General features: G+C 41.3%; 1 protein-coding gene across 1 annotated transcript in view; it reads right to left on the bottom strand.

Annotated features, from left to right (window-relative positions):
* The window catches only part of LOC306803551 (stonin-2-like), a 92,403-nt gene extending 65,760 nt beyond the window's left edge, over positions 1-26,643 (bottom strand). The window contains exons 1-3 of the mRNA XM_079309099.1: positions 26,436-26,643; positions 25,748-26,002; positions 19,443-19,640 (exon numbers count right to left, since the gene is read on the bottom strand). Coding sequence (XP_079165225.1) covers positions 19,443-19,640; positions 25,748-26,002; positions 26,436-26,523 — 541 coding nt within the window. The 5' untranslated portion in view covers positions 26,524-26,643. The remainder of the gene's footprint in view (positions 1-19,442; positions 19,641-25,747; positions 26,003-26,435) is intronic.
* Positions 26,644-27,149: the final 506 nt, after the last annotated feature.

The following is a 27,149-nucleotide window of genomic DNA, read 5'->3' on the forward strand; positions in this document are numbered from 1 at the left end:
AGAAGCTCAGCTACATGATCACTTTAAAGCTTTTTGACCTTTTAATCTGCATGGGAAAAAAATATAGCAATGGTTATTTAAGCACCTCCATCTCACTCCCCAGTTGTGTGATGAATTTCAAAACAGCTGAATAAATTTTAGTGCTGCTCCCTCACAGAAAAATATTAATAAAACTAAATTAGATGTGGAGAGCTGATGTCAAATTGAGCATCTTGGAACTGGCTGTAAAAATGAAAAAATCAAATTACAAAGAAAGCCAGACCAATATTCAGAAGGCCAAATATAAACATATCTGTGAGGATGTCCTCACACAACCTGCTAAGTACTCAGACATACATGCTCCTACACATGATACTGCAGTACTAAATGGTATTGAAAACAACAAAGGAAATAAAATGTTTTTCATGAGATTATCCTTTCTTATAGAGCACAACTTAGCTGAAATTTTCTTTTTTGCACTTCAAAATTTGGTGCCTGATGTACACTTTTGTGTAAATCCAGCTGCTTATTTCTGCATACATGAGGGCAATACACTGCTTGTGCTTTCAACAAATACCGAGGCGCTGAAATCCCCTAACAATGCAGCCTTGACGAATCTGAATTGCTCACTCACCCACTGAAATTCTATACAGAACAGCTCAGAGTTGTTAATCTCACAGCAAAACCTGCTTCCAAACCTTCCCTTTCTTGAACATCTCAGCGGATACAGACATAGATTTCCATCATAGTTTCAGCAGTATTTGGAGAAAATTAGTACAGCTCTTTTCGTATGTTTCATTTTATCTTCTGCTACATAGAAGCAGCCAAGTTTTCCTCCGTCTGATCAGAGAGAAATAGCGTCCCACGGAAGTTCACAAAGCAAGCCACCCTCCTCCCCCACATCCTCCTCGGCTCTACAGCACGGTGCGATCGTACCACACCAGTGGGAGCAGCGAATAAGGCACAGGAGGAAATTAAATGTAGTTGCAAATATAAAATGTACAATTCTCTCTTTAATCACTTGTTTTCAGGGGACGAGACGTCATCTCCCTGCCTCATCCAGTAGCGCTCAGAGCACCAAACTCTGCCTGTAAATAAAACTTTCCCAAGCCAAAAGCATCGTGCTGGAGGTTCCCTTGTACTTCATGGGCTGGAGTTGTTTCTCCCCATCTCCTTTCTCTGTATGATCAGCCATCCCTCCGCCTGCCCAGGCGCGCACCGAGCCCGCCGCTGCATTACCTTGCTGCTTAAAGAACTTGGTGCGCGGCTCCTGCTCCTAAGGCGCGGTGGGGCGGCCGAGCCTGCGGGCTGTCCCGAGCGGCAGCGCTGCCGGCGGCCGGCGCTCCGCCCGCCCGGCCCGGCCCGGCCCGGCCCGGCCCGGCTGCTCTCCGCCCGCTGGGCAGGGCGGGGAGGTGGGGAATGCGCAGGTTGGGGGCAGGACTGGCACACCCAGAAACGCGGGAGGTGGGAGACGGACGGACGGACAGGCAGGGAGCGGCCGGCGAAACGGCAGCGGAACTGCACGTTAAACTCCGCCGAGCAAAACTCCCGGAGTTCTGGGTTTTCTTCCTCCAGTAAAAAAGCTGCCTTTTTTTTTTTTTTTCCAAACTAAACCAAACTGCCAAACATTTCAGCTCATCACCTTGCAGAAATGCAGCAGGCTGAACTACTGTGTCCCTTTAACTCTTCCGTCACCAGCTGGCTTTAGGACTGGGATTTCCTTTTGTCCTCCCAGGTGCACGGTTTTGGATTTACTCCAGGCTGGGTGAATATAGAGATAACTTTTAAATGCAAAGCACATATCACATTTTAAAGAATTCAGTCAGCCAGTCATTTCTAATCTTCTTGGAAATATTTTCCTATGTTTTTCAATCATAGACATGAGTCTCTCTCAAACTAAAGGACAGAATTCAAGGATGGTTTTTGATCATTGGAAGGATATGATATTCCAGTGCAGTCTTACAGAGGGAAAATTAAAGGAATAAGCCACCTGTTTCAAAACACCAATCAAGACAAATTTATGACATCAATAACAGGATATATCCATTTCTGATAGCAGGAATTAGACTTAATGATCCAGGAAGCTCTTTCCAGTTCTTGCCATAAAAGGAAGGAGAAGATGAGTCAACCTACCTACAAAACAACCAGGTCCACCAACACAGAGTGCTCCACCTGCCTAATACACTTCTAGGTATTCCCAAATGTCCTGTTTTAGCCTGTATTTTTTTTTCCTTGCCCTTAGCTCTACCCCAAGCAGTTCAGGTGTGAGACTGAAAACCAGAGGAACAATCTGTCAGTGCCTGATAAAAAGCTAGCATCCTTCTGCTTCTCTGTGACATTTCTTGGGTTATTCAGGTTTTTCTCATTTCCCCTTATTGATTACTACAGAAAAAAAAAACCAAGTGTGATATTTTGAGACACTGAGGAAAACAGAAAGACTGTTTGAAGGCAAGGTTGTCTGGATAATTGGGAAGTAATGCCAAAAAGTACCTGGCATACAGAAAAGTTATTGCTTCATCATTTAGCCATTAAATTATATCAGTATAGCAATAATTTTAAGTACACAAAATTACCCGCAGAAGGTAAATGGCTTTATGGTTTGAGTGGTGGAGTGTGGCAGCATGTGGAACCAAAAAATGAAAGGCTTAGGTCTGATTGTGAGTGTTGATACAATGGTGATTGTCAACTAAATGATGAAAGGAGGTGAGGGTAGGTGATGGAATGAATGTAATAAGGGACTGCAGGGACAACTGTGTGGGTCTTTTCTGTGGGAAAGGTGCCCAACAGCATGCTCCAAAGCTGGTGCCTGCCAGCCTGCAGGAGAGACACTGCCTTGCTGGAGGGTTATGTACGTGTTGATAGGCAAGGAGTCAGAATCAATGGTTAGATGCCTTTCCTCAGAAAAAATCCCAAAACCACTAGTGAATTAAGGAGGGCCAGATGCTGTCCTTACTTGTGTCAATCTATCTGTCTAGGCCTCTGCCAAGCTGAGCCTATACTACTCATCTGAAATTAAATAATTAATGGAAGAACTAGAACATTTGTTTTGTAATCCCCCCAGGTGTGCCAACCGTGAAGCTGTCCCTTATGCAACATTGTCATGCCTCATTTCCCTCCCACACCTTGTTGTAACAACTTCATGTAGCAGACAAGGCATTCTCTGTCAGTGCTGAAAAAAAGCTTCTCTCACAGAGGCTTAAAATTCCCAGGCTTAAAGCAAGTTGAGGCTAAAACACAATGAGATGGAGAAATTAGCCCAAGGACAAACTTCTTGAACTAAAACTTTTAAAGGTGTGGGCTTAAACAAACATGCTGGCTGGAAAAGATGAAAACTCAGACCTGCTCTTGTGGCTTTCCAGGTGAACAGTGTTCATTTTTTTCATTTTATCCTTTCTCTCCTCAGCCAAGGGAAAACTCTATATAGAAAGTTTTGTTTGGTGTTCTGCCTGTTTCCTCAATCTTTTTGTGTGGAGCAGCAATGTAAGATGAGCAGGGAGATGAAGTCATCTTTCCCTAGACTCCCTCTTTTGTTTCTTGTTCCCAATTAGGGTCCATAATTAATCTGGCCACCACGACAGAGCACTGCATGGGGTGCTGGGATGTCATAGACATACTGAAGCAAGCTTGTTTCTCAGGAAACAGGTTTTTTCCTCATAAGGTGGCAGACCCTTGACCTTTTGTCTAATACAAAAAAACCTTTTAAAATGTGCACATTAATTAACTCAAATTAGGGACAGAATCAGATTTGTGGGGAAATAAATAAAACCTGCTTTCCAAAAAATACATGCACTATAGAGCTGTTATTATCTCTAAGAAGAATGTCTCAAAAACTGTCAACAGTCTTTGTGAAAAATATAAAAGATAAATTCATTCCAAAATGCCTGTTAAGCTGGTAACTCAGCCTCTGCTTGGCTATGGAAAACCTAAGTTCAACTCTGTTTTTCTTTACACAGGGGCTCAACCTGAACTTCACGTCTCTCACCCTAGAGAAGGATCCTAGCCACCCTGCTATTGCCAGTTTGGGTCCAGTCTGTCAAAGCCCCACCTTGGACCTTGACAGAAGCTCAGTCAAATCCAGTGTGGACACAACACCTTTCCCACAACCCCTAAAGAAAAACTAAAACCAGCTGATAAATATTTTGTGTCCAGTTCAGCACTTCTAAGATTGTTCTTTGGATGTTTGACACCTTTCTGGCAGATAGTGTTGTAGATAGCTAACCAATAGTTTTTACTGCTGGAGCCTGTTTGGCTGCCTAATGGATCTCATTGCACAGCAAATCACTGAGGGATCTCTAAATTCACCCAGCTACACCTGAGAAGGTGTAATTTTCATCACACCTCACATTCATATTTCATTTATTCCTATTCATACCTATAAAATATGAAAGCTGTGTGAAAGTCTGTTTCAACTCTGTTTCCTGAGGCAATTGAAGCATAGGTAACAGATAAGGACTTGATCAGTATCTTGTCACTGCTGGGCTGTATTCATCCTGCAGCAGTTGAGAAAGAGAGAGGGAACCAAGCCCAGGCTGAACACAATTCTCAGTCAGCAGCATTTGGCTTGTGTTTATCATTTATGTTGCAACCACTGAATTCTGAACAGTTTCTATTCCAGGATCCCTTTCTTGGGAGGAAAAGATGGCAAAATTAAAGCTCAGTAGTCCAGAATGAGTTTCTGTAGTATCATCCTAGCAGGACAAGGTTTAGGCCAGCATATAATCAAAGTAAAAAAAACACCACGTAGATGAGGAGAGTCATCAAAATACATTAGGAGAAAAGATTAACTGAAAGCCAGATACTCCTCAGATATACAATACATGGTATAATCCAGGCACTAGTCACAACTTCTCGTGACTGAAAATATGAATAGCCAAACCCACAGATACCTGGGAAATCTACAAGACACAGTCTGACGAGTTTCTGCTTGTTGCAAAAATCCACATGCCTGAAGCAGCATTTTGCCAATAAGTGTTTAAGGTCTGTGAGAAGAAAAATGTGTAGAGAAGTTCACAAGTCACAGACCACTATCCAGCTGTCCAGTTCTCACGCTGAGAACTCTTGAGAGATGCCTCCTTCAACCCTAAGGGTGTCCTAACCACGCCTGCCATTTAAATCCATTTGAAATAGATCCTTTCAGATGAACCTCCTATCACAAGTGACCAAGCCCTTCTTGGCCTCTGAGCTGTAGGCAGAAGCTCTGTGCCCCAAAGACAAGCTCAGAAGGGTCTGAGAATGCTCACAACCTGGTTGGATTCCCACTGGCAGAAAGCATTTCTCCTGCTGCTGTGAAGCAATCTGTGCTGTGGCTGGGGAGACCAGGATCTGTGTAGAGAGAGGGATGGGGTGGGTAAGGAAGCCAGGGGGCAACACAGGGCACTGTTAAGACCTGTCTGATTGAAGAGCCACTTGGTTGGGTTGGTCTGATGTTCATCCATCCCTTCCAACAAAAAAAACACAACTGAGATTTTTGTCTGAAACTTGCAAGAATTTACAAATAAGAGTATGCATACATGCACACCCCCACAGATACACAGAAATACAGATAATTATATGCATAGACAGACAGAAAGAGATAGTATCCTGGCTCACCTGCATGCTTCCACTGCCTTGGGACTTTCAGGCATAAAAGCTTCAACCAGTGCCTGAGGTAAAAAAACCTGAAATCTTAACTCCTGACCATAATGAATAGAAGGCATACCATCTTTCCAGTGCAGTAACACTGAAGAAAACAGAGACATGATCTGAAGAAGCAGCAAAACCAGTGCCAAAGTAAATGCATGATCCTAAGGATTTATGAAGAGGAAACACAACTTAAAATTCTGGCCTTTCATTCTTCTAGAGCAAAGCAAACTCTGACATGCTTAAGGAGTTACATATTTGTGAAACAGCTCCTAGGCCTTTAATGACTATTACAAAAAGCTGTTCCCTTTATATAATTTATAACTTTACCTTCACTTAGAATGCGATTTTTAATGAAAGACTCGTGTATTCTGCCACGTTACACAAAAGTCACATCTACTGTAACTTACTCCTGGTTGAAAGAAGAGGTGGTAAACATCTGGACCATGGTGTTTGGAAGCTGAGAGAAGCCTCAGTCACCTTAATGACAGACATATTGCATAAGTTAGTGTCTTTACCCCAATTTAGTGGAAATTTTCTCCAATTACATTTCCTATTAGGTTGCCAACACAAATGTTGGCAGTACAAAATGACTATGTTACCTGGGTGTAACCAGCTCTATTTCCACCTGCCACTCATTTCCATGAGACTGGGAATTACATGGTTAAAATCACATTCTACTGAATCACTTGAGGAATGCTCAGAGTGACTTACCTCAAGACCAGTAGTTACAGCAAGGGACAGCATGACTCTACCTTGGCCAAAGGGATGAGTTGCAGAGCTACTAATTGTGCTTAGAATGTGAGAAGCCAAACAAAGGCTTTTCACATCTGAGGCATCACGGTTGATTTGTCCAGGTCATGGTCTGAATGGCTGATGGAGACAAATTCTCCAGCCCAGCAACATGCAGTTTAATGAAGACTTGTTCAGTCAGCCTTATTAGCAAGGAATTTTGCAGTGTCTAAGGAGGAAGGGTTGATATGCTTTCAATAGGACACAAAGGGTGCTAATTTCTAATCTCTGCTCCATTCTTTAAAATTCATAGCCAAATTATAAAGTATGAGAAGCTGAAGGGAAAAAAAACTCATGCAGTTGATAAAGGCAGCCTTTGTATTCAAATTTCTGCAGGAGTAAACACAGAGTTGAAAATTATGTTGGAGGATCTTCACTGTTCCCACCATCTTACCTCATCACAGGAATTAAAAGTTACTTTATCCTTCTAGTGCTCAACAGTCCTGCCATTCATCACAGATGATAGCACAAAACATGCCATGGCCATGGTTCATTGCCTTAGTGAGTCTACCAATTATTTTTTAACAGAAGTTGCATTTTCACCATTTTTACCATTTGCTCACTGTTTTGTGCAAGTGTTGACTTGAAAATTGCTTTCAAGTAAACAGTACTGGCAGATGCAGCATACAATTCTGAGACTATTACTGTATATTTACCATAGTGTTTTCTTCTATTTAAGCATCTTCCCTTTTGTTTGCACATAGTCAAAGTGGAAACTGACTTTATTAAACACACTGCAAAGCCAGCTCCACTTATATGAAAAAATAAAAAAAAATACTACACTTGCCAAAAAGAACTGGGATTGAAGGCTTTTGAAACAAAAAACCCAAAGAAATATATAGGGAGCTTTAAGTTCTAAAACTTTACAGGAAAGATAGTGAGGAGTATTTACCTCCTGATGATTACTAGTTAATTAGATTAAAAATGGCACAAGAACATATTTTACACTTTCATTTCAGGTAGATGACAGGCTCAGTGTGACTCTAGTAATTTGGCTGTATTATATGTCTCTCTAGACTATTGCATGGGGGCTCCAGGTGGTTATGATGTTAAGCATAGAGACCATTTGCCTCCAAGACTTGTTCATCAACTTGAGTGGCGTTTTCCTAGTTTATGCTAATTTAAGTGAAGACTTCTATACTCAAACACTATGTTTAAGTACAGAATTTTTTTTTTTTTTTTTTTTTGAGGGGCGAGGGAATGATTTAATGAAGTTAGTAAAATTAAAATATCCACAAAATTTTTATCCATAAAATTGAGTTTTAAAGACAATATGCTTTTTTAATGCAACGGTAGAAATCCAGGTGTAAGAGTCCAACTCCTACAGCACCGTACAAAATAGAGAATGTGTAGGGAAATATCGCAGCTTCAGATTCCTGTAAGAAATTATTGTCACTTGAATTGATGAAATTTAAATGATACTGCAGAGCATTCCAGTAAGGCATTAGTTACTGCTAGAATTGGCATGTATTTTCTCAAAGCTTACCATTACCTCACTATTTTGCAACACTCCTACTTCAATTATCCAGTTAACAAACGAAATTTATGTTTTGAAGCAGATTATGAAGAAATTTTTTTGCATGCAGAAGGGCCTTCTGCCAAGTAAAGGAGAATGACAGTCCCTTTACTAATTTTCCCTTCCCTGCTGGAAGGGAATGCAGGATGCAGCAGGTCACCTACTAGAAACAAGCTTTTAAATATTTTAGTTATCTTAAATTGGAAAGAAATTAAAGTAGAGCAGCATCTAGAACAGAAAAATGGGCAGGGAGAGAGAAAATCCCATAGTGAAGAAAGGGAAAAAGGACTGTGTGGATTAAAGAGCATTTCTTAGTGCAATGGCAGCTGGGAGGCTCGAGAGCCACCTTAAGACCTTGTGAAGCAGGAGATGGGCTAGAGCATGAGGATTAAAGTTGTTCACTAAGAAATAATTCCAATAGCCTAGTCATCCACCCTTGTGTTTTCTTCCTTCTTACTTCTTCCCTGGAGAAAGATATCAAGAGGCACATAAGCTGGATTTCCAGGTCTAGCAGGAGAAGCCTCCTGGGTCCTGGTCTGTTGCTGTTTAACTTGAGAATGATCCAGGAATTATCAGGTTATTCTCAAGTGTCTTTGCTCACTGAACAGTGACTCTTCTCCCTGCCATCTGATGAGGGATGGGTTGATTTCTACTGACCTTTTCCTTTTATCCAGGAGACAAGGAGCTACTGGCTCTGGCAAAACTCTTCTCCTTTCACACCTGTTTGCTCCATTAGTTCAGGTTTGGGTTGTTCAGACATGCGAGACAAGCTGGTTTTGTTCTGTGGATGCAGCTGGACTGTCAATCTCAGCAGAGCACCCTTTTGCCCCAGCAGTCCCCCACCCTCTGGCAGACCTGGATTAGCTTGGCAGGGGGCTGAAGCCTCAGTGACCACTGTATAACATGAGTCCCTTGGCAAATTAATCACCTGGTGAATGTAGATCACACTTAAAACACTTCCTCTGCTTTTCTGTAATTCCCTTGCCCTCTCAATAGCCTCCCATTACCAACAGCATCACTGTTATGAAAACCCTCATGTCCATTGCCTCTGACTGCTCTGTTATTGAGATGCCATCTGTTGTTGATGTCTTATCTACTGGAGCACTGACCTCTCTTAGCTAAGCTGCCTTGACCTTTGTGGGAGATCAGTTCATCTGATGCTGTCCATCTCTGGACACATACGTGACTAATCAGGAAATCAAGTGCTCTTCATGATGTTTGAACTGTGCTGTGACACACAGGCTGGTCCCTGCAAGCCTGTGACACAGAACAGCCAAAGGAGCTAAAGCTGAGTCCAGTAATTTCAAACCAAGCAGAGATCAAAAGCATACCTGCAGAGTTTGATCACATCATGGGGAAGTTCTTGTAACACTGGTTATACCTAAGGAATTTGCAGTGGCATTGATTTTAGCAGAGATGTATGGTCTTGGCATATGGTTGTTAAACCATGTCACTGTGTCTTCACTGTCTTTGCAGCCACGCTAAATCAAGGAAAACTGCTCATGTGTAATACAATCTGTATTTATCTTAAGGCCAGATTTACCCTCAAAGGCTGAGATCTACCATCAGCAAGGACAGATCTGTGTGTGCAGCAATAAGTACACGGATCTGTTGAAACCTCTTCAGCTAAGCATGTTTTGAAATACAGCCTTTAAAGCAGTGCAGTTTGGCAAGAAAAGCATAATCTACTCACTGAGACGAAGAAGCAAGATGAGGACTGTGCAGTGCAATGACAGCATGTGCTGAAGAGACACACCAACACTCAAACAAGGGGAACAATGCACATGCAACTGCGTCAACAGAGTGAAATGCCTTTGTGTCTCTTCCTCCTTGGAGATGAAAAACTCAAAAGATTTGTGGGGAATCCTGCAGGTCTCCCAGGATACGCCATAGTTCACACTAATAATGTGTTGCTGGAGGCAACCAAGCCTGAGCAAACAAATCAGTCTGGGGGAGGAGGAGTGCTGGGTTCATGAAAGCAAAGCCCTCAGGAAAGCCCCCCTTACTTCTTTTATGTAAACTTTCCCACCCAGATCCTAATTCTGGCTGGCTGGTGAAGCTGCTGCAGTGGAGGTGCAGTGAATGGCCCTGGGCCAGCCTCGTGTCCCACTTGTGTTGCCAGCTGCCCGTGCTGGAGGCACTCTGTGCAGCCCTGGGGCACAGGAAGCCTGAGGCTGCTGTGCTGTGGCTGCCGTGACAAATGCACTAACACCCTCCAGTTGTCTGCCCTGCCTGGGCACCATGTGCTCCTTTTCCTGCCCAGTCCCTCCTGAAGACTCATGCCTACCACCAAGCATACAAATGCACGTGTAACAGAGGCAGGACACAGCAAGCACATATAGACAATCAGTTTGAATATACTGCAAGGGTACTTGCCTGATGCACTGGCACAAACAGAAATAAGATCCTGGGATGAATCAAGGAGGCAATTCCTGAAGATGGGAAAACTAATATCTTGATATCAGGCTGTGGTGAGACCTCAGTCTTGCACAGTTTTGGTCACCACACACACAGAAAGTTAATTCAAAGAACAACATGAGCTGAGAAAAGCTTTCTAGGATGAGAAGGAGAATGGAGAACCAGAATAGTAAAAAGCTTGTCTCATTCAGTTTAGCAAATGAACACAAAGAGAGAGATAATTACCCTGCATAAATATATTAAAATGCTTACACTGGAGAGGGCAAAAAGCTATTTGAAAGACAATATTGGCACAGGAACCCATGGATAGGAAATGGTCATGAGTAGATTCACATCAGGGTCCTGGGAAAAAGATTTCATTTCTATGATCTTAAATGAATCATATTTAAAGCTCTCTGAAATGTCTACATGTTAAAATATAGAAGCTTCAATAAATTGTTGACTAAATTCTTCACTTAAATGGAATAATTTCTATAAAGTCTGTAATGGGCTTGAAAACAGAGAGTTACAGCACATATGTTGGCAGGACCTCTAATGTTTTAGACACTAAATTAAATGGCTGGAATTGGAGAGGAGCATACTGAGCTGAAGCTGTTTGAAAATTTTGTTCAACTGTAACAAGAATAGCTGGGACATGAGAATCTTGGAAACAGTTTTAGGTGCAAAACCCAGATCTGGACTTCAAAGAAAGTACTAAGCACTCTTAATAGTTTTAAAAAATTAAGTCCTAAGTGATTAGTTCAAATCAGCATCCATGAAATATACTGCAGTACCACAAGGGTACTGACAAGTAAATTGGACTGGCATCCATGTGACAAAACCCAGAATCACAATTCTCATTCTTGCTAACCAAGATCAGAATGAAGAAATAGCATGAAGTCTCCTCTTCTTCTCATGTAATACACATGTGAATCACCCTCAGCCAGCATAATGCAATACCAGTCATAATGTAAATACCATTTTATAAAAGCAGAGAATTTTGGTTTCCTCTGTCAAACATGAGGACAATTAAGACCAAATTGTTTCTAATAACAGATGAACATGATTATTAAGATTCATGTAATATCTGTGCTCTAGTATTATATGATTTGATCAAGGCTAGATGAGGTAAAAACCAGAGATATTGAAGTAAAGACACAAACCAGCAATTTCTCTAGAGTACTGTAATCCAACTCCGCTCATTTCTGCCTTGAAAGAACAGAAAGTGTTGCATTTTTCCCCTAACAGTGGGGCTGAATAAAAGAAAAAAAGAGGCAGAAGTCCTGATAAAAATGGATATTTATTACAAGTATCTAAGTGGGCACAAGAAAATAAGTTGTCAACATAGAAGCTGAAGATTTTACTTAAATTATTCTGTTCACTATTCCTGTTTTGTCTGTTTCCCATTTTATCCCACACTGTTTTTTGAGGAGATGACTCTATAACTGATCCCCTATAAGCATTCACCAGTTTTCCAATTCCTGTGATGTGCAGTCCAGTGATCCCCCAAGCCTTTCTTAGGTTTCAGATGATAACAGCAAGAGAGAAACAAGCAAATCCATGCATCTGGATATTGTGAAATTTCTCATTCTTACTTGCTCTCTGCTGGTGCCAGCTTTTTCACTGGCTTTTACTCTGCCAGGTCCATTCAGCCCCTTCATAATCAGACAGGAAATTCCACACAGAACTGGGATCTCTAATGAAGAGCACAATGATTTACAACTCTTTTAAATTTATACAGCTGCTGAAGCCTTGCTTGCTTCTCTGCCATGTAGAATCAAGGGTGGAAAATGCCAGTTCTCAGGTGGGTGACCTCTCCCTGTGGTGAGTCCTGCTGTGGTTCAGGAGCTGCAGAATTGTGTTCCTTGGGGTGCAGCCAGTGCTGCAGGGCACTGGCTGTGGTGCTGAGCAGCACGAAGCTGGGACAGTGCTTCTCCAGAGCTACTCTATGGCTACAGTGCCATTCCTGCCTCCTGTCAGCAGGACAGCACCATGCTGCCAGGAATGGAAGGCAACAGGCAAGATGATGTCACTGAATAGTGCCAATGAGGTTTTCCACTTTGAAAGAGCTGGATGTGGGGAGATATCTTGGTGTTCTTCTCTCCCAGAAGCTTTAAACTTGGAAGGCACTTTGCATCCTGCAGAATCAGGCCAAATAAACCAAGCTGTTCCTTGTGAACACAGCAATCACAGATAGCTGCTGCACTTAAGCATTGTCTCCAATTAAGCCTTACAATGAAATGTCCTGTCCAGCTGCAAAATCTCCTGCTGAACTCCTCAGGCTTATCATATCAGCATGCAGCTTTCTGCATTAGAGATCAACTGGGGCCAATGTAAACACTGTGGCTGAGGAATCACAGCCTTACAAACACAAATAAAGGGCTTTGCACCACCTAGTCTGCCTCACTGGCCTGAGACAAGCTGCAAAGCATCTACTCACATCTGTTTTCTCGGGATAGTGCCTATATAAAGGCAGATCAGAAGGTCTGTGACTTGCCCCAGACTTCTCTGCTGTCCTTTCAGCTGATCTGACTATGTGAAAACATTGATGAATAGGTGTGAAAAGAGTGAACTTCATCAAGAATACAATGAAGGCTCGGCATTTAGCTCTTCTATAATAAAGATAATGCTGCTACAAAGCCACAGTTACTGTACCTTGCACTTTCTAATAGCCATGAGAAGAAAACTCAGCACTTGAACTAGAAGATGCTCATTTAGCTGTTTGCAGCATAGGGCCAGTGACATGCATGACATCAGAACTGATTCTGTGCTAGCAAGCAGACAAGAAAATATTCAATTAAACAGAAAAGTTATTATATTTCTTTATATATAATATATAAAAATTAATTAGATATATATGTAAATTTTTAAATTATAATATTTCTGAGCAATACTGAAAATTAAACTCAGTTCTTTCATGCCATCACTTTCTCCTCTCACACTTTGCCTCCTCCTTGTCTTAGACTTGTTTTTCTTAGAATGTGGAGGAGCAGGGAAGGCCTAGTTAATTCATGGGGGTAAGCACAATAAGACTAGCAGGCATAAGTAGAAGCAGACACTTCTGAGCTTTCTTCTAACTCCTTTCTTACTACACGAACAATGTTAAATCCTGTCCTCCTACACCCTGATATTTCTCATTGTTCCTGAAGAAAAAGCAAGAATCTGATAGTCTTGTAGCAGTATCAACCAGTCTTCTTTGTAAGGCAAGGTAACAGAGAAAATAACAGTGTTATTTTCTGGGGCATAGTGGAGGCAGATATTGGATCTTTTGAAGTCAGCAGACTACATTTAGCCCCACAAGAGCTGGCAGAGCTGAGCTCAGTGACACCTCAGCTTGCTTTAAGTGTTATCACTAGGACAGTCCTTTTTAAAAATTAAGTTTTGAAGGGATGGAAATGGCTGATCAGGAACTTACTTTGCTTCAGCTGATGTAAATTAGAAAGATATTATGCAAATATTTGCTCAGGACATGGTAGCATTATAGAACAGCTTGGGTTGGAAGCAACCTTAAAAATAATCTTGCTTCAACCACCCTACCATGAGCAGGGCCATCTTCCACTAGATCAGCTTGCTCCAAGCCCCATCCAGCCTGGCCCTGAACACTTCCAGGGATGGGGCATCCACAACTTCTCTGGCCAATCTCTTCCAGTGCATCACCATCCTCACAGTAAAGAATTTCTTCCATGTTGCCAGCTCATGTTGAGCTTTTCATCCACCAACAGCCTCACATCCTTTTCCTTAGGGCTGTTCTCACTGCACAGCCTGCAGTTATGCTGGGAATCTCACACTGAAGCACTTGGTGCAGAAATGACCAGGTGAGGTTTTTTGGCATTGAGACATGCAGGAGGCCAGACTGGACAATAACAATGACAGCACAGTCCTCCTTTCTGGCTTCAAAGCCTATGAATCAGATGACTGCACACCAACATTATTTTGTAACTCTCTCTACTGAATAGATAGGAAAAAAACATCTGTTTACTGTTGTACCTGTTCCTTCCTCATTCTAACACTTCCCCCTTCCTCCTGGCAGATGTTCTGTGCCTTCCTTCCTGCCACAAGGAGGGACTGAGACAGTGACTCTGGTCCACTGCTTTCACCTGCAGCCTTCATCAAAGAGCAAGACTGTCAGTCCTTATGGCAAAAGCTATTCCTACTTCACCTAGGTCCAGCTCACACAACCAAGCTGCAGACTTCCCCACTGCAGAACAGGAATGAGGATTGAACCCTAGAGGAGAGCTCATTGGGATACTGCAGCCAAGAAGCCTTGAACATGAGCTAATTCCCAGTACACAGGTCTTTCTTGGGATCACAACACTTCTTCTGCTGTGAATTATCTAGGCTTAGCTTCCCAGATCTGTCCCACTAATTCATTACTCTTCAAGAAGCTAAAAATGCATGAGAAAAATCTGGGATGACAGCTAGGATATAAAACTCCTGAATTACTAGTTGGTATTGACATGAAAAATAAAAATCAACCTGCTTCTGGTGCTGAATCTAGCCCTTACAGGCTGGAGCTGTTTAAGAATATATTTGAGGTGCTATTTGTTCATTGTACTCTGGAGTCCCCTCCTCCTTGAAGCAAGGGTTGGATGTTCCTCTCTGCAGCCTCTCCAGCTGGCTTTGGCAGGCTCTCATGTGCAAGTTTTTCATGTGTCTGGGACTGGGACACCAGCACAAGCTGGTTACACAGCATAACTGAAATGCAGTTCTGGATGGAAGGTGGTAATCACCAGCATACATTATTTTCCCCCTTGCCATGGTAATTAACATGGAATAGTTTCAAATCTTCCAGGTTGCTCATGGCATTCAGTGCAACCACATTGCACAGCTCTATAATCTGTTCAAAGCTGCTCGTTTGGAACTCACAGAACACCATTCTTGCAACCATCATACTGGGATTCAGTATCTAGCTGGCTACAGTTACAGAAGGAATGTAACAGAACTCCAGCAGAAAAGCATTAGGAAAAGGTTTGAAAAGTTATTATTTGCCCTCTATTATCTACAAGAGATAGATGGAGCTGAGCTTGTCAGAATTGCCATTTCCAAGTTTTTGAACAGAAGCACCAGAACCCCATTAAACCTTGTGTTTTACTTTGAAAATAACAGCATTCTCAGAATTAATTCCCTGTGCTATTTATGAACTGTCTGGATTTTGAGAAGTTAGGGGTCACACATGGAACCTTCTATCTCCAAACACACAGATGTTCTCAGAAAATAATAACATAGCAATTTCCTCAGTATCCCAGTAACCCCAGAGATACAAGAAAGTGCCAAAGAGAACAACTGGTCAGCAAATTGAACTGTTAGCATCAAACATGGCATAGCTGCAGCTTTGCTAAGATACAAAACACAACAGAAACAACACAACTAGCATTGATGCACCTAAAATTGCTATGAGGAAACTTATGCCTACACATAGACATACACACACAGAGCTTTATTATATAATACAGAGAGTTTCTATTATATATTCTATTAAGTTTATAATAGAATACAGTTTATTAGCTATGTAAATATATATATCTTCTCTATTATATACATACTGACCATACATAATTATTTATATTTTGTATATAATATGATTTTAATTCATATAAATAAAATTATTTCAAAGAAGAATGGTGAAATTCAGAAATCTAAATCGAGCTGTGAGGTATTTGGGCAAAACCTCGGAACAGATCCATAACCACAGTTACAAGGCCTCTCCCCTGCTCCTCTGTCTCGCAGATATTTGGCCTCTTTCTAAGCTGAGACAGGCATCTGCTACAGAAGGAACAAATACTTGTATTGTATCAGTAACAGAGATGTCCTGTGTTACTTATCTTGCAGAGCACAGCACAAAGGCCAAAAGTTCCCATTTCTTTTCACGCTCATTGATCCAAGCTGAGCGACACGGCGAGGCATGGTAAGAACTCTGGGCAAGGGGCACTCCAGCAGCACCAAATAGCTTCACACATACTGTGGAACCCCAGCTGTTGCAAAGTGTTATAACCACACAAACATGCCCATCTTAAATGGACAGTCTGCTGTCACCTGGCCCACATTTACTGGCGAGCTGCTGCAGCTAGAGTCCCTTGTGCTGACGAAGATGAGGATAATATAAAAGGCTTCTTGGTGCCAGAGTTCAAACAAGCACAGGCAATGAAGTGCAGCATCTTCTGGCTGCACTTTGACAGTTCTGCTCATGCAACAAGACCTTCACCTCTGTGAACACTTCTGCTTTTACAGGACATCAGTCTGCTTAACCCAAATCCATCAATTGGGAGGTTTTCTGCAGTCCCCTGTAGCAAGGGTAAACTTTCAGGTTGCATCATTCAAGTCCCTCTCATCTTCCTCAGGTATCTTCCTAGGCCATATCTTGCATAAACACAAGCATTTTATAAGCTCAAGCCTATAGGTTTTACACTGAAATTTTGTGTCAGTTGTGAGAAAGTTAATTCCCAGCCGATTTTACCTGCTTAGAGCCTACCAGCCCTGGACATGAACAAACACATTTTTATGGCTGGGACTTGTCTCTGTGTATGTCTGCAGTCAGAGCTACCTCAGGATTTAATCTGTTCCCACACAAAACCCTGTGCCCTGAGCTACCACAAACAGTTGATGTTTAAGCATTTTGCTTGCATGATAAATTCAAGGCAAGTGGTGAAATTATGGAACAGAGTGTCCTTTTATCCTGTCCAAGCAATAAAAATTCACCATAGCTAAAATAGTTATTTTACTTAGCATCTGACCATGAGTAGAATTTTTCATGCTATTCTCATCACTAGGTTTTTCTCACCTGAAAAGTATTAAACCCAGACTGTTTTACAGACCTGGTTCTTTACCATCACTAAGTAGATCAAACATTGATTTATTATTTTCATAGGGCTTTTAGCAGTGAAATTAGTCTTATTTTATTTCCCCTCCAGCAAGCTTGACCTTGGAGTCAACATCCTAGCTAACAGTCAAGGTGATTTCATCATCACACAGAGCATGAGGAATCTTCTCTTTGCCTTCATGGCAAAATACAGGCCATTTCCTTGTCTTGATGGAGCCTTCAAACTTCACTACAGACTGAGGCAGCCAGCCCTTTGAGGGGAGAAATGCAAATCAAATTCTTGAATCAAGTCAGGTTTAAAGAACTGAATTTCTGGAGAGGAACAGAGAGGATGGAGAGAAGGAAATGATCATACATTTTTTGTCCACTTATGCAGTGCTATGGTGGGATGACAGTGGACTGAACAACAGAAAAGCAACCAGAACTGCACAACAATTCCATGGCCACTAGGTCCTCAGCTTCCCCACTTCCACAAACCTTCCTGATGCAGCAGCCACCTGGGGAAGTGGACTGTAAAGCATCCCAGGAACAGGACAAACAGCACTTTGTTCATGCTGCCCTTTTGCAAACTCTACACCTAGTGACAGCAACACCCCATGCATTTCACACTTCAAGTTCCAGTATCACTAAGATACTGGAAGTGTAAGTGTATCTTATGTTTTATGTATCTCATGCTTTAACTAATAGCACAGCCTTGCTTATATTACCTCCTTTTTTACTTATGAAAATGTTTAGGTGACAGGAGTGAGTTTTTGTACTCATCTTGCTAATGAAATTGTCAGTTTGTGACTGACTGAGAAAGATAAAGTAAGAAAGTTGTACACAAAGCTTTTACTGAAGTATCAGCTTTACTTTGGGCCACATATAGGATATAATCTCACATGTGTAACAGGCATATACAGCAGCCCTTTTGTCTTTGACTTGCCTATATGATGTGACATTATATATGGATTGGGCATCTCTCATTCCCTTTGCTCAGATGGAGACAGCCCCAGTGACAGCAGCCTGTACCTAATCAACAAAATAGCAGTATCTAGCACATACTCCAGCTTGCCTATTCTACCTTTCTACCAAAAAGTGGTTCTCAGAGGCACAGAGAAGCAGAGTATTTCAAAATAAAAATGGTCCTATAGATTTGTGGCAACTTCATTATTTGAAAAAAGAAACAGCTCTACTTATCCAAAGTAACTACTACTTCTCCACAAATCCTTTGTCTAAAGTATTGAGCTAGCACCTACCATGCTGCTGTTTATAAACTTGCCTAGAAGCCTAACCCTGCTTCACTGAACCACCAAATAATACTCTCTGCAGGTGACACACACACATTTCTTATGGAAGGGACATACGACCTCAGCAAGGCTTAGCCCATTCTCACAAAATAGATCTTATTTCCCACATATTTTTACATTCACCACCTGAGAGAAAACACATTAAATATCTCCCAGGTCTGAGCTATCAGGACACTAGGGAAGAAATTTTCATCACCAAACTGGGTAGTTACTGACCTTCCTCAGCTTGGCTTGAACAGCTTCCAACATAGCACAGGTGCTTCCTCCTGGAGCTGTGTATATTTTTCTGTGTCCTGACTAGTCAGCTTTTTTATGCACTGTGAAAGTCAGCTTTGTCATTCAGGAGCTCCCATCCTCCATGACATGACTGGCACCACTCTGCTTTATTTCTCCTGCTTCAGATTACTCAGAGTACAACTGAGAAGCAAAGAGCTACCAATGCCATGTAGCACATTTTTCCACAATCAGGATTGTATCTGAATAGAGCCCTACAATGTCAGATATAAGATCCTTAAATGGTTAAAATCTGCTACTGAACCATCTTATGTCATGTCTTACACTCTCTCTGCATTTACTGTTCAGGAACTGAACAGTGCAAAGCACTATGCAAAGAATGCCTCCAGCAAACTGGATCTGTGTCTTGGCATTCACTGAAACAGAGAGGAGCAAGCTGAATACACTGTTGAGAAAATTTCTGCATGGAAATTTAGGAAAGGCATCCAGTCTCTCCCACGACATACTAGTTCCTAGACCAGTTTAAGATCATGTGGAATGTGAAAATCAAAAAGTTTTGCTCTAAGTCTATCAACAGGTACATAGCTACATTTGGCTGTAACTTCAGGAGTTGCACATGTCTGTGCTGTGTAAAATCCAAGCGTGATTTTTTTTTTTAATTAGAGTAGAACAAAATGTTGGTCTGCCTAATCCTTGAGACTGTTCTGCTTTGGGTCCATTCCTTGTGGCTCAGCTCTGAACAGTGAGTTTAAGTAGCATGAAAAAGATTGAGATGGAAGCTTGAAGGCTTCCTTCTTACCAGCTGAATCTGCTGCAGATGTTCTACCACTGGTCAAGTCCTCAGTATGAAGTGACTGCAGATCTGTGTAGGAGGGAGCAATGCTTGGGCTGCTGGTGTCCTCTGAGTTGGTTGTCCAGCTGCTCTCTGAGGCACGGGCTTGCCTCTCAGAAGAGTTGGAAGAGGGGGAAGTCCAGCTGGGTGCTTTTGATGCAGACACTGGTTACAGAAAACAGGTATTGCTTAGAAACATGCAGGGCAATCTGCTCAAAGATCACAACTACTCCAAACACATGCTAGATCAGTGTACTGGGCTCTGTAAATACAAATTCCAACATCCACAGCAACACAGTTATTTTATAACAAATGCAGAGCAACTTAGCTACTGCTTGGCACTGTTACCCTCCAGCACTACTCAGCTGCCTGCCTTAGATCTGTACTGCAGGCAGCCATATGCTTTCCTGTTGCTCAAGCACTGGAGAAGCTGTGACTTTTCAGAACAAGATTTCATGTTTCTGACACTGCTGACAAGACCTGAATATGTTTTGTGCAACACAGTGGAGTTTTTACAGCACCACAGATTTTTTTTAAAGTGGTTTTATTATACTTAATCAAGCATTCCCTATCTGTGACACCCACTCAAATGCAGTCATCATCTCAGGAATGCTCTGCATGGAGGGGGAGTATAAAAATAACCTGAAATTGATCTATTGATGTGCACTAGGACTGGCTTTTGTTTCTGAGCATGCAGAATGTAGAGTCCCAACCTGAATATACTACATAACATTTATGCTCAATGTAGATCAAAAATACTGTTCTACTCATTTGCCAGACTTGCAGTTCAGTCCTGTTAAACATCACCTAGAGTTTAGAACACAATCACACACATCCACTGCTACAAGTTTGTATTGTGTAGTCTTTGTATTGCATACTCTTTGCCCACAACATCACTTGAATGCTAGGAACAATGGGTGACTCAAGTGAGGAAATAATGTTAATAAAAAAAGAAAGTTATGGTTAAAAAGTCTTCCTGAACTAAGAAAAAGTGTATGGGTAGAGACTAGTTCTAATTTCATATCTGCTTAATAACTGTTTTCTAAATTAGTACATGTATATTTAGCTGTTAAACCAATGAACATCTTGATGCTCCTCAAATCTCATAGTTACTGAACAACTACTGACACGCAGATTCTCTTCTCAGTATGTAATAAACAAACAACCCTTACTAAGTTGACAGATACTTTGGAGAGAAATGACAAATTAATGTTAAAGATTTATCTCTCTCCATCCAAGTGATGTGATGGGAAACTTCCTCATTATGGCAACCTTGTTGTGAGCATAGACAGGACATCTAAACAGTGCTCTCTGCCTTACCTCTTGAGAAGTGTGGATTTATTCTGTATATCTGCACTGACAGCCTCAGGTAAGCAGGAGGTGGTATTTTGATATACAGCTGTGAGCCTGCTGACACTGAATGGCTTCTGAGCAGTCATCCCTGAGGATGAGGAGCTGAAAGTCAGATCTGTCTCCTTATTGCACAGGTTGACAGCTGCTGTGTCAGATAACAAGCAAAGAGCACCCTCCTCCTTCCAGTAACTGTGTTGTGCCCGTAGAGAAAAGATGATGAATGTATGATTATAATCTGTCAGTCCCTCTCTCAGTCCTTTTGTTAAACATGGCATGAGGCACCTGAAAAGCCATCCTGAAAACTTCAGCTGAAATTGCTTTGACAGACAGAGCCCTTTATTGGGCATAGAGGACAAACTGAAAAGCTGAGCTCTGTACATGGATCACTAACAGGAGCCAAGTCTTTTTTTTTAAAGTGTGCTTTATATCCTAGAAACAGTGGAATTATTTTACTTAAAAAAACTTTGATTTCCAGTACTTTTTAAAAATCACTCACAACAACATGAAAAAACAGGCTAATTTAGAAACAGATAAGATATAATAACTCAAATACTGTCAATTAGTTTTGTGCTTTCCAAACCAAATTTTTATCTAAGAAGGAAACTGACTGGACTAGTGTTGCCAAATGCTTCTATATAAGGGCAAATTAATTTTATTCCAGTTAAGTTGGGCCATCTTTAAAGAACAAAATTGTTTGCTTTTTTCCTAAAATGAGTCTTGCACTTGGAAAACTGAAATCATGGGCAGCTTTTTCTGCAACAGATCTTTAAATTCTTGCTACAGTCAACTTCTACCTGTGACTGTTCCAGGTTCCCCAACACTAATTATTAAAACTAGCAGAAGTGCATTTTCCCCTATGTTGAGCCAAAAGGCCATCTAGAAATCTCAAAAAGCAAGACAAGCAAAAGTAAACATCTACATGTGTTTAAGATCTCTCTTCAGATGCTTCTGCTGCTGCTCTTCACATTCCTGGAAGTGCTGCAGCCAAATTCCTAAATGAGGCACTTTTGTAGAAATTTTGAATTCAGTCTCTAATGCCAATAGCCAGAGAGTCACAGCCTTTCTGCTGTAGGAATTTCTCAGAAATCTGTTCTGTCAGTGTCAGAACTATCCTTAAAACGCAAATTCTGTAGCATGTGTTGGATACTGAAAATCAACTAATTTCTTCCCAAAACAAAAAACATTTCCTTCAACATGCATTTTACTTTTCTTGGCATGCTTATTCTTAAAACAATGAATTGGCTTTTAATATGCAGGTTTACCTTGAAGCATTCATTCCTCTTTGGTGTTTGGAGGACCTGTTTCTTGATCCCTACACAGTATTACAATAAACCATGTTAGCATCATTTCCTTTCTTATTACATGGGACTTCAGATTTTTCTGATTTTAGCACAGCATCACAGTTTCTAGTGACAGGTGTAGTTTCCAGCTGCTGATCTTGTGTTGCAAATTCTCCCTACTTTCAGAGAGAGCAGCACAAAATAGTTAAGCTCAGATATGCTGCTGGATAGCCTCCCAAGGGACATGGTAAGAGTCCAAGTAATTTGAGCCATTTAAAACCAGACAAAGCTCTTGGGAAGAAGTGGGCGTGGCTGAGCAGGATGGATGACGTAATAGATCTTGCCTTAGTCTAATTATGGTGACTAAGAATACCTTATTGAATTGAAGAGTGCAGCTAACACTGATAGAAGGAGAGACTGTGAGCTGAAGGCCCATTGTGTGACAAATGCAAATGTTTTGTCACCTGCTGGCTGTGATCATTTACAGATTGTGTAGCATTTGTGATAGGAACATTTGGGTCAGCCTAAAAATCTCATTTTTAACTTGGCAGTAACAGTTTCACTAGGCTGATAATAATCATAACATAAATCAAATTTCTTCTTTTCCCAGCAAAAGGAAAACAGAGAAGGGCACACCACAATACCTAATTTCTGTGACTAAATATTTCTATGGCCTCTCTCAAGAGTTTTTGCTTCCTGAGAAGAAATCCACATAATTTGGCAGCTGTTAGTTAACTATACAGAAATCCCAAATGCAGAAATAGTTTGAAACAAACACTTTGTTTAGCATTTACTCTGCCTGAACCTGGTAGAAGGGTTTACAAGAACATCCTAAATAAAGATAGTTTTCACAGTGAGGCTTACTATGGGTTCTTTTCATTTCTGTACCTCAGATTTTGACCTCTTTTTTTAATCTTCCAATTTCTTTGCCTGTTTGTTTAGCCTTGTTTCTTGCCATCAATCCCCTGATCTCTGCTCCCCCAATAATATCTTCACTTTTTTCCAGAATGAGGGTCCAGCATCAGTCTTGGTTTTCTTCAAAATGTACTTCCTATAGGAAAACCACTACATACTAGCTGTTTTAAATTGCTTTTTTTTTTTTTTTTTCCTGAGCACTTTGGGACAAAAATTTACTTTTGGGGGAACCTGCCCCAAAATACTATAGCCCTTATGCCAGAGCAAGACAGCACCTCTCTCTCCTAGGACCCATCCTCTTTGCTCTCATGGCACTCTGAAAATCCCAATTTGCAAGCCCTTTTCAAAATGTGTTTCCAGGCAGCCTGGCCATCAGCCTGTAATTATCTAGTCAGCTGAGCAGCTACTCAAGCAGAGACAGACAGACAGACGATTTCCTAACAGTGCTGGAGCCCTGACAGGAACACAACCAGGGGTGCTGAGCCTCCAGGACATTGCTCTTCACAGCTGCCTGCACAGGAAACAGATTTCAAATGTGTCCATCCTTCTCCCACCAATCCTTCTGTTTGTACTTGGCCTTTATACTCTTCCCTCCCCCAGTCTGGGTATTTGCTATTGTTCTTATGCAGAATGTTTGCTACTGGAAATGAATAATTGCTGTCACCAGGGGCTTTCAACTGAGGGTGTCAGTGTACACCCACAGAAAAAAATCGTGATCTGCACAATAATGGAGAACAACTAGGCTGAAGTTTATCCTACCTCTTGCTGTCAAATGTCCCTCAAAGTAAAGGGCCAGAAACAAAGAGCTGTCATTTCTGCTTTGCTTTAGAGACTGTCAGCTGCACTGGTCTGGCCATTTATCATACAGGGCCCAGAAAAGGAGTGGGACCAGCTCATAATGTAAGGATTTTAAAATATCCTTAGGAAACACATCCTTAGGGCTCCTATACAGTTCAAAGAATAATAGCTCCCCATGCAAGAATTGCATGGAGTACATCCTGGTCTGTCAGGGGAACCACCCTCCTCCATGACTGTCAGTCAGATGCTAAAGTTAGTATGTAAATATCCTCCCTCAGTTCCATTGGTCACACAGAACAAGCCTCTGCAGGGGCACAAATGAGTGTCTTCTTCAAAAGTGCAATGTTTTTGGAAAGTCTACTTTACTCTCCTCATCTGGATATCCCAGACCTCTGCCTACAGAGGTGTGACTGCACACACACACCAACACCAACAGGCAGTGCTTTTGCTAAGCATATACCCTAAGACTGGGCCACATCCCTCTAAGGGTAGGACATCAAGTAATATATGACAAAATTTGTTTTATGGAAGTCTTTTTCTTGTGATTAGCTTTATTAAGGTTGAGCAAAGATTTTTATTTTTCTATTAAGAAGAATGCATTTACAAGTTTTTCAGTTAACAAGGATATATCATTATGAAGGAAATACCAAGTCAGAGCAACCAACAGCTCCACTGAAAAAGTACATGGCTGTGTGAATAAGCATAAGGATCACAGAGCCATGAAACTAGAGAGAGAAGTAGAGCACATCAATTTTACATACTTACACTCCATGGGTGCTCTTCTCCTTCTCTCCCCATCACAAGGAAAAATCAGTATTTACAATGAAGAACCAACAAATAAATAAAAGAAGGTCAAAGAAATCTCTTTTAGCCTGAAGATTCCCCTACTCCTGCACAAAGATCAAACCACATGGTCTCAAAAGGACTAGTCTGTAGCACCCATCAAAAGAGCAGATGGAAAACCAGATGGGGTTTACCCAAGACCCAGTCCAAAGTTGACAATCCAAATTTTCTGACAGAAGTATTATTCATGTTACAGGGATTATTTGATGGACTCAGTGAGCAGAGAAAAACTATAACTCTTTAAACTGCTTTAGTAAATAGCAGACATAAAGTGGAATTGATAAGAGAGAATCCCAATTCAAAAATGAAAAAGTAAACTATTGTTTTTTTTTTCTTGGGCAATTACTCCACAACCTCCAGCAAGGAAGGACAGAAGTCTGTTCATGCAGAAAAGCTAGAAGCTCATACAGCCACATCAGTTACCACAAGCTGATGAGACAAGCCAGAGGATTTGCATGTGTGTTTAAAGTATGTCAGAAAGAACTGCTCTATTTGAAGAAAAGTGCATGCAGAGCTGGAATTAAGATAAACTTCTGTTGTCTTTGTAATTCTCCAGCTGTGAAATCACAGCATCAAAAGACAGCAGGAAGTACTGATGAGCACTGGCACAGTAGTTGCTGGTATCAATGAATTGCTGGCAAAAAACATACAAGAACTATGATCAGATAAAGGCTATAATCACAGAGGTGATCACCATTCTTTCAGTTCCAGTTTACAGAGGCAAATACGGCCCAGACTTTTTCACTGGTTGCTTATACCTCTTGGTAAGAAATGTCACTGCTGAAAACACCTCTATGCTCTTTCCCCATTAATGCATTTTGGCAATCTCCAAGACTTAGTCAAGACACAGGTGGAGTGAATCACAAAAGGCTTTCATTTTCTTTACAAAAAGAAAATATTTCTTGTTCAATCCAGAAGGATAGTATGAGCCCTTTTTGAAACTCTGATAACATTAATTGTATTAAAATACATTGCAAACTACTCAAACCTTTGAGAAGCCAAACAGCAAGGCAAAAATCCTGTAAGCTCTCACTGTACTTTGTTATCTTACTGAAACAGACCTTTTCAGTGCTTTTGCCTCACCTGTTTGTGGGTGGGTTGATGAAGCACTGGTCCATGGTGCATCTTCAAACTGAACCCAAGCACTGAGGGATGATGACAGATCAGTGCTGGGGGACACATGGTTACCAAGCACAGCAGAATCCACCTTGGGCTGTTCAGCTGCCTCCTCTAGCTCTGTGCAGAAAAGGTCTTGAAATTCTCCATTTGCATTGTTGTTCTCTCCTGAGGATGTGTCTGAGGAATGAAAACATTTCTCCAGAGGAGCCTCGGTGCTACCTAAAATAGAGACAACATAGAAAGCTTTACAGGATGAACCATAATTTCATTGTTTTTTATTGAAACATCTAAAATTTGCCATTAAATGTATGGAATTTTCCTGCACCTAATGTAGTTTTTGGGATTAACACTGGGCAGTCTTGCACTTGATTATAATAGGTGATATTTCCTCCATGGTAGGTTAGATACTGTCTTGAATTTTGAAGGACGGATCCAAAACCTGTAGCAGGTCTACATTACCTTGCACGAGGAGAGTAATTTGCCTTTTTGGTCCAAATTCACCTATTACATGGGGTAGCAGGAGATAATTTAATCTCTGCACAAAGTGCTTCCATGTAGAAGGCAAGCTCTCCCATGCTAGATATATGACAGTAGTTGGTCTAAATCAAACAAAAGAAGTCTCACCAGTTTTAAAGAAAATCAGAGAGCTTACCTTGTGGGTGAACAGGGAGGAGCAGCTCATCAGTGAAGGACACCCACTCGGACTGGTGGGAGGCAATGACACTTGTCAGAGATGTCATATTGGCACCAGGTCACTCATCTTCACTTGGGGATCATAAGGATGAGGAAGCAGAATGGGAGAGGTATGGTGAAGAAAAGCCAAGAGAAGAAACACCTCCTTCACACTTGTTTTTCAACTGCTGTTAAGACAAGTAAGAAGTAGATTTTATCTTTTAGAAAATTTAATGGGTGAAAATAGAGCCACCATTTTTTATACTATAGAATGTTAAAGCAATTTATGTACCACAGTCACCATACTGTCAAAGCACTACCACTTTTAACACAGGAATGCCACCTGTGTCTAGGAGGGTAACACTTGAGCAACTCCTTCATATAAAGCAACTGAGGGTTCTTGAAATATCTTCCTATTAAAACAAATCATCACCAAAACCAGTATTTTAGTCCTTATTCAAGGAGCCGTGCCTCTCATAATCCCAGCAAGAGCAGATGAAGATACCCTCCCAGGTTCAGCAAAATTAATTATGATGTAACTTAATCCCCACTCCAAGTTGTCAACGTATCTTTGCCCACCTTGCTGCTTACAATGTCTAACCCCTCTCCAGAGCAAGCAATAAATTGCATATTTCATTATCAATAACGTTTTTGTAGCTGATTCTGAGTAGCCAATGATTCTTATCATGGTCTG

Source organism: Erithacus rubecula (assembly GCF_903797595.1).
Source record: "Erithacus rubecula genome assembly, chromosome: 6".
Taxonomy (NCBI): Eukaryota; Metazoa; Chordata; class Aves; order Passeriformes; family Muscicapidae; genus Erithacus; species Erithacus rubecula.